Below are 8,946 nucleotides of genomic sequence, written 5' to 3'. Positions count from 1 at the left end.
AGAAATTACATGGAATGCATCAAAATTAAATATTTATGATCCTCGTACAAATCAGTGTGAACTAGAAGTTCAGAAAATAATTCAGTTACAAGGCATTGCAAATTAATTACTTGATGCATTCACTGATATAAATAGAGTGACTAAGTCACACATACCAGCTGAAAATGCTCCTGCAAAGATAGATGTCCCAGAAGGACAATTAATCAAAGCAAGTAAATCAGGACCTCGCATGAAGCGAGGTAGACCGATTGGTTCCAAAAATAATAACCCTCGAAAAAGAAAAGGGGTAAAAAGTGGAGATGCCCAAATAGAGGAAATAAAATCTCCAGAAGAGACTCTTCAAGAGACATGTGACACGATAGATGAAACATCAAAAGAAGACCAGGTACCTAAAAATGTTGAAAGTGAAGAGATCTCAGTTATTTATGTTGTCATAGGAAAGAAATGGAACCGATATGACACTACCGTTCGACGAAATTTTTGCATATAATGTAGCGCTCGATATAATGACAGAAAATGAGGATCTTGAACCAAAATTCGTCGATGAATGTCGACGTAGAAATGATTGGCCAAAGTGGAAAGAAGCAATTGAAAATGAATTGAGCTCACTTAATAAACATAAAGTGTTTTGACCTGTAGTCCGAACCCCTGAAGGGACAAAACCTGTTGGTTTCAAATGAGTATTTGTGCGAAAGAGAAATGATAAAAATGAAATTGTAAGATACAAAGCACGTCTATTTGCTCAAGGTTTTTCGCAAAAACCAGGCATTGATTATGAGGAAACATACTTTCCTGTAATGGATGGAACGACATTTCGTTATCTTATCAGCCTTTCAGTGATTGAAAAATTAGAAATGCGTCTGATGGATGTTGTGACAACATATTTGTATGGTTCCTTGAAAAATATGTATATATGAGGATCCCTGAATGATTCCGAATACCAGAAGCATCTAGATCACATTCTCGCGACCTTTACTCGATCAAGTTGCAATGGTCAATATATGGATTAAAACAGTCTGGTTGAATCTGGTACCAAAGGTTAATTGAGTACTTGTTAAGGGAACAATATATAAATGATCACATTTGTCCATGTGTATTTATAAAGAAAACTGGGTCTTTATTAGTTATAGTTGCTGTGTATGTTGATGATTTAAATATAATTGGTACTCCTGAAGAGCTCAGGAAAATAATTAATTATATTAAGGCAGAATTTGAAATAAAAGATCTTGGAAAAACAAAATTTTGTCTTGGACTTCAAATTGAACACTTGAGAGATGGAATTTTTGTTCACCAATCAACATACACTGAAAAATTACTTAAACGATTTTACATGGATAAATAACATCCATTCAGTTCCCCCATGGTTGTTCGATCACTTGATAAGAAAAAGGATGTGTTCCGGCCAAAGGGAAAAAATGAAGAGGCACTCGGTCCTGAAGTACCTTACCTTAGTGCTATCGGTGCACTTATGTATCTTCCTAATAATACACGACAAGACATTGCATTTTCTGTAAATCTATGAACAAGATATAGTTGCGCTCCTACTCGGAGGCATTGGTATGAAGTTAAACATATTTTTCGATACCTTCGAGGCACAACTGATATGAGATTATTTTATTCTAATAAATCCAAAGCAGTGCTAACTGGTTATGCAGATGCAGGATATTTATTTGATCCCGATAAAGCTCGATCACAAACAGATTATTTGTTCACTTATGGAGATACAACCATCTCATGGCGATCAGTGAAACAATCTTTGGTTGCTACCTCTAATCATGTATAAATTCTTGCAATCCATGAAGTTAGTCGAGAATATGTTTGGTTGAGATCAATATGCCACCATATTAGGGAGTCATGTGGCATGCATCATGACAGGAAAGTTTGGACAATAATATTCGAAGACAATACAACATGCATCGAGCAGTTAAAGAAAGGATATATCAAAGGCGATAATACTAAACATATATCCCCCAAGTTTTTTTCTTCACACATGATCTTCAAGTGAATGGAAAAATCGAAGTTCAACAGATTCGCTCAAGTGACAACCTTGCAGATCTATTCACGAGTTCGCTACCTCCATCAATTTTTGAGAAGTTGGTACATAAGATTGACATGCGTCAACTTAAGGACTAGAACTAAATTTTCATAATCGATGTGCTTTTTTTCCTTTACTAGGAATTTTTCCCAATGAGTTTTTTCCTAGAAAAGTTTTAACGAGGCACGATTATCGAAAATGGACATCCAAGGGGGAGTGTTGTGAATGAATGTCCCTAGAACTTTTTATATATTGTGAATGGATGATCCTAGATTATTTTAGGTTTAATCTTTTGATCTTTCATAAATATGAGTTCGTTGACTTCTCAAGTTCATGTATCTTGTATATTTTACACTTATAAATAACCATCTAAATGGAGTTTGTAAATTCAATTGAAAATAATATATTCTCTTTTTCTCTTTTTCTCTTCTTCTCTCTTGGTGTATCTATACTGTATTTATAATATTTACATAGTTATTATGTATTTATTATATTTGTAAAAAATATTAAATTAGATAAATTTATTACATCTAACAAGATGACTTCGTGTGAATTTATTGCTCACATATCTCTTCCAAATTATTGTTTTTCACTTGATATTATTAATCTTTAAAATAATATGATTTTCTCAGTTTCTTTATATCTAGATGTTAACATCATTTTGGTGTAGACCCCTTATGCCACAAAAACCCTTATTTTTTTCACGCATAAATCTATTTTAGATTTTTTTTTTATTTTAAGTCTTTATTATATGGATTTTTCTACGGCTGGACTCACAATAGAAAATTATATGCTAAATTTTGATTAATTTCTGAATTCTAAATATCGTTGGAGCCGGTACTTTCATATTAATTTCATCATTAAAAATATAAAAATTGTATAGCCAATTATATAGTTAAATTTAACGGTAGATTACTACATAAAGTTAACTCATTTTTCTATATAAAATTAAGGCTATCTTTGTAAATACAGGATAAATTATATCATTACAAAAATGGCATTCAATTTTTATATACAAAATTCCATTGACATTAAATAATTTTCTTATAGCTAATTTTTGAAATATTTTTCTTTCATACTAAAACCTAATTCTAAAGTAAAGACATGTATTTAATCTTCATTAAATAAATTTTAATTAATTGAAATTTGTTTGTATGTGTTTGTCACTAAACCTTGTTATATCTAATTAATATTATTAGGACTTAATTTGTTGGACCATCTTTGTTAGGTTCAACTAACTCCTCGAATGAGTCAAAAAAAAAAACTAACTACTCGAAGAATCCCACTGCAACTGGATTTATAAAGATGAATAATGCATTTACGAATACTTTTATTTTAGCTCGATGCTCGTTAAATAATCAACTCATCCAAAACTTTAGATCTCTACTGCTGAGTCTGATAGTGTTCGATTTTTTTTTAATTTAAAACTCAAAATTAGATTCGTAAAAAGTTTGAAATTTCACCCGATATTAACAAAAACTTGAAATATAATCGGTGCAACTCGAGTTCGATTCAATTAAATATAAAAAATAAAAATAAAATATTGTACATTTGTATAAAAATATAGTTATTATAAAATTAATACTAAATAATAAAGTCTTAATAAGCCTGGCGAACTTTGCGACCTGAGTAAATCTGAAGCTCTCGAGTTCCGTCTCGGTAAAAAATTCAAATAGCTTAAATCATGTTCAATTATTACCTAAGGTAAGTTCAAATATTTTTACGAACCGAGTTCGAGTATCTCGCGAAGGATTTGGTCAAATTCTCACGAATTGAATTAAAACATCGTAATTTCTGACTAATTCTTGCTTAGTTGCCTACAGTTGGCATCAAAGTGTCTTGTGGCTGCAAATTTAGAAAATTACTTTAGAAATTAGGCTTAACAAAAATGACACTATCCATTTACTTACGAGAATTGACATCTTGACTCAAGACCAAGAACACGAAAAAATCAAAAAGAAATTTTAATTATTGTTGCTATCAAAGCGACACGAGTAATTGCTCGGAAAAGTAACGTTTTCGTATTGTGCAGGGAACTTAATTTTATTAATTCAGATTATTTTCATCGATGATGGTTGTCGGGTTGTGATTGGTGATTCATTTTTCATTTTTTTTTCACGTAATTATAATTTTAACCAAAAACAATCGAATTTAGTAAATTTAAGCGTGATTTTGAATTTTCATTTAAAATTTCGGCGGACCTAAATTTTGCTTGTACTTGGTTGTCCTAAAATAAGCTGTCGTATTTAGTTAAATATAACATATGATTTAATTCCGTGTAGCTTAAAAATGGTCATAAAAAAAAATCAGTCAATTTTAATGAAAACAACCATTTTAAATTTGACCGAATTTTTGTCATCGATTTTATCCGTGAATCTTGCAGTGTTATAAGTATGCTCCCGTTTTATATATATATATATATATATATATATATATATATATATATATATATATATATATATATATATATATATATATATATATATATATCGTAGTTAACGCGCAACCGCTATTCTTTGTGTGCGCACTGGGTAAACTCTACGGACTCATTGCAAACCAAGTGAACCAAGTTAAACCGCATTTAAGCTACCGACTCTAACTCAGGAGGCATAATCATAACTTGTCATGTGCTCCTGTTTTACATACAAGTTGTGGTAGAAGTGTTACATTTGGTAACAAAATTTGGTCCCGAATAATATAACATTGATAATTTGATAATTTAAAATATATTTATTGGTAAAATTTATGTGAATGTAAGAAGTCCGATTCTGTTATTTGATTTATAGTTAATCAAACGACAATATTTATGTTTAACATTTAAAATCCATTTTGATTACCGGATTAGGATCTCTAAAATTATTCTTTACATATTAAGCTCATGTTGTCCCTTAGAAAAATCTCATCTCATATTACTTTCTTTATCCGACACAGATACATAGAATACTTGCATCTCTCAATTCAGTGAAAGAGATGCATCTGCATGACTACAAGCAGTGAAAACGAGAGATTCAACGGTTTAATTTTAATTTAATTAACGGTCTTTCTAATGTGTGTCAATAGCACACAATAAACACTAACTCACATACGTTTGGTTGGTGTATTTTAATTGGCGAAGTTGTAAATGCAGGGGGCGTTAATCAATATTTATGATTAGAGCACCAATCAAAATATACCAAATTGATGAGAGTTAGTATTTATTATGTGCGCTTGGGCACACATTAGAAACCCGTTTCACTAAATCATTTTCACACGCCAGAGTAATAAAGTGCCCGTTTGGGAAATCTTAAAATAAGTAACTTATGACTTAAATTGAATAATTGACCGATAAGTGATAAGTTAATAAATGCTTATAAGTTATATAAGTGTTTGGATAATTTAACTTATAAGTCATTAATTTTTTATTTAAATGAACTAAAATAAATAATTTTTAAATATAATTATCTTAATTTATATAAATTAAAGTTTGATTAACATTTTAAAAGTATATTTTTAAACTAAAATTGATATAAAAATGAAAAATAAAAAATAATTTGAGAAAAAGTACGTCGTTACTAACATTCAACTTATCAGCTTATAAGTTGTAAATTCAACTTATAAGTTGGGTCGACAAATACTCGTCAATAAGCTGTTACGGGCTTATAAGCCAATAAGTTGGCTTATCGGAATTGCCAACCAGGCCCAAAATTCATCATAGTCCAATTAAGCAGCTGGAAACTTACTGGGTCGTTGGCTCATTGCCTGCCTTTCAATTTTAAGACGGTGACATTATTAAATTGGTCGTGTATATATATATATATATATATATATCAGTCACTCTCACGTAAACTTAACCATGACCCCTAACCTCGCTCTTCTGCAACAATGATTATCACTTGTTAGTTTATCTTCTAATCTCTCTTTTTTTGTTAGCCTCGTGTTTGGTCTGACCTTCTCGACTAATCGTGAAGCGGGTTAGCAGTAAATCATCGTCACAACTCATCACTTAATTACGAGTACTTTAATACAATGAAGTTTTGTGTGCATTGACAAACGTGTCCAACACAAATCAGAAACGTTTTTAAGGACGGAGGGAGTATCATAATTCATCATTATCATTCAAATTTGGGCATTACAATGTAATCAAACCATAACCATGAGAAGATTAATTTTTAATCTTCTTTTATTTTACTTTTACTATTTCCTTGTGTTATAGTTTATGAATTGTGGTGGTGGAACTCGGTGTCAGTTTTACATAATAATTTTTTATCAGGTGTGTTATTTCGCGGTGTTAAGGATTATTCTTGATTTGGGACCCAACAATTTATTTTCTATTTTTTTTTAGCCTCGTGTTTGGTCTGACCTCCTCCATTAATCGTGAAGCTGGACCAGCTAAACAGTCTAACGTCATACAATTTATCGATTAAATTCGAGCATTAGAGTGTAATCGAACCACGACCCTAAAAAAATTATCTTCTAATCTTCATTAAAATTTTAAATGGTATTTTAATTACTCTAATCAGATCAACACAACTTTCCTTTTTCTAAGGCACGATGATAAACCGATCCTAATTAGACTCCCCACGTTGAGACTCGAGAATATGCATGCACATGTACTCCGTTTTATTATTTTTATATTCCTAACGCGTCCCTAATCTGTTCTTAATCAAGATTAATACTCCCTCCGTCTTTTTGATTTCTTATCAAAAGGATTGGACACGGAGTTTAAGAAATATATATAAAGTAGTGAAAAAGAGAAAGAAAAGTGTGTGAAGTGGTGGAACATATTGATTTTTAATGTAAAAAAAGGAGACAGTAGGGGTAAAAATAATGTGAAAAGGGAGGAAAAGTAGGAAAGTGGTGAGACCCATTGACTATTTTTGGTAAATTTTGAAATGTAAAGAAATGAATTGGACATCCCGAAAAGGAAAATGTAAAAAAATGAAAAGGGCGGAGGGAGTATTATTTTATTATTATTATAAGCATATTGAAACCAATGAAGAGTCAGGCTTGACGTAGATTGCTGACGAGTCCAAGTCTCATATACGCCACAATTATAATTTTCAATTATTTATTTATTTTCACTATACTTAATATGCAACTATGCATGTGTGTGTATATAAGTGTAAACAAGCCTACTGCAACTCTGCAACTGCAAGTCTGCAACTTTCATTCAAAACTACTCTCCCTCTAAATTTTGCAAACCCTTTTAATTTTTAAACGATGGCTAAGGTATGTGTACGGTCGTTATTCTCGAATCTGTGTGTTTGTGTGCGCGCGCGTTTATGTCTGTATTAGAAAGTATAATTTTTAAAAAATTTATTTAATTGTATATAAATTTCTCGATTTTTTCTCTTTTGTTGCAGCAAAAGGTGGTGATCAGAGTGACGATGTGTTGCCCGGATAAATCTCGCGTCAAGGCGATGAAGATTGCAGCTACCACTTACGGTAAGTTCTGCTTCCTCCGTCTCATTCAATTGTTATAACATTTTTCATAATAACAAATTATTTTTTGAAATTCACTGATCAAATGTGATAACAGACATGTTTGTTTTTCAAAACAATAAAATATTTTTTGAAATTCACTGACCAAATGTGATAAACAGAAATGTTCGTTTTTTTTGTAGTATTAACTGGTGTAGTTGTTAAACAGGGGTGCAATCAGTAGCATTGAAGGGGGACGACAAGGATCAAATAGAGGTGATCGGAGAAGATATCGACACGGTGGAGCTCGCCAAGTGTCTGCGAAAACACGTAGGGCATACAGATTTAGTGAGTGTCGGTCCGTTCAAAGAAGAGAAGAAAGACGAGAAAAAGGACGACGACAAGAAAGATCCGGTGCCTATATATTATTACGGGTCGTATTCGTACCCTCCGTGTAATTATGTTCCGGCACCATGCTACTATGAGGAGCCATACTGTCGTGACCCTTCTTGCTCCATCATGTGAAGTCGCGGTGATGATTCCGCGATATCCGAGTTATGATCCGATCCGAAGAACGATGAGACACGGTGATGACAAAGAGTTAATCGATGATTAATCGACAGTGATTTTGGTAATTTTCAGCGAGGATGATGAAGAAAGAAGTTAAAAAGTAATAGTCATATTAAGGTCTCTGAACTCCTTTCGCGGTTTGTTTAAAGATAATTTTTTCACGTGTTTTTTGTATACATAATTACGATGGTAAACTGCTGGTTTTCTCTATTTTCCTTGTGTTGGGATGGTTGTTCAAAAAACCGGAAATCGGTATTATTCGGTAGAGCAATTCTTCGGTGATTAATCGGTGATTAATCAGATTGATTAATTGGACTTTTAATAGGATATACTTAATAAAATATAGAAATAAATAATTTGTTAAACTAAATATATAAATTGAAGAAAAAAATGCCATGATTAATTTGATTATAAAATCGAATCAGTAGAGTATATTGAAATGATTAATCGAGCGATTAATCGATAATTTTTAGAACTGAAGTTGGGATGATTATTCAATCTCATAAGTGATTTTGTTTTGCTAATAATACTAATTCCGTATCGATAGGTTTTATAACATTGTTCGAATTACGTGGGAGAAAAAATTAACTACGGGCATTGGTTTGAGTCTACTAACGTTAAACGTCTTAAATTCGGGACCTTACAATGACGGTGATACCGGCCAAGTCCCTAAACTATACAAGCAATATGTGTATGTATAGTCATTAGTCAACTTACATGCATATCATCTTGCCCCAAGCAATCGCCACATGACTTGCTTGACATTGATTTTTTCTTTCATAAGATCCAATCAAATCAAAAGGTCAATGCCGCTATATATGTAAATACGAAAGATCCTACTTGTTCTTCACACATAACATTCGTTATAACAGACTTAAGTTTATGTTTGATAATTAAATTTATAATAATTTTACAAAAAATACACATTCATACAGATTCTC

General features: G+C 31.7%; 1 protein-coding gene across 1 annotated transcript; it reads left to right on the top strand.

Moving 5' to 3' along the window:
* The first annotated feature begins 7,105 nt into the window (after positions 1-7,105).
* On the top strand, positions 7,106-8,215 carry LOC141706597 (heavy metal-associated isoprenylated plant protein 46-like). The gene is made up of 3 exons (XM_074509363.1): positions 7,106-7,243; positions 7,378-7,459; positions 7,665-8,215. Exons 1-3 carry the CDS (start codon positions 7,235-7,237, stop codon positions 7,958-7,960), a joined length of 387 nt encoding a protein of 128 aa, XP_074365464.1. The 5' UTR covers positions 7,106-7,234; the 3' UTR covers positions 7,961-8,215.
* The last annotated feature ends 731 nt before the right edge of the window (positions 8,216-8,946 follow it).

Source organism: Apium graveolens, chromosome 2 (genome assembly GCF_009905375.1).
Source record: "Apium graveolens cultivar Ventura chromosome 2, ASM990537v1, whole genome shotgun sequence".
NCBI classification, from domain to species: Eukaryota; Viridiplantae; Streptophyta; class Magnoliopsida; order Apiales; family Apiaceae; genus Apium; species Apium graveolens.
Note: the sequence above shows the minus strand (reverse complement) of the source record. Positions and strands in the feature narration are given on the sequence as shown.

Bases quoted from the DNA above. Each gene is read 5' to 3' on its own strand.
- LOC141706597 (XM_074509363.1), top strand. The intron at 7,460-7,664 runs GTAAGTTCTGCT...GTTGTTAAACAG, and splicing joins GATTGCAGCTACCACTTACG to GGGTGCAATCAGTAGCATTG.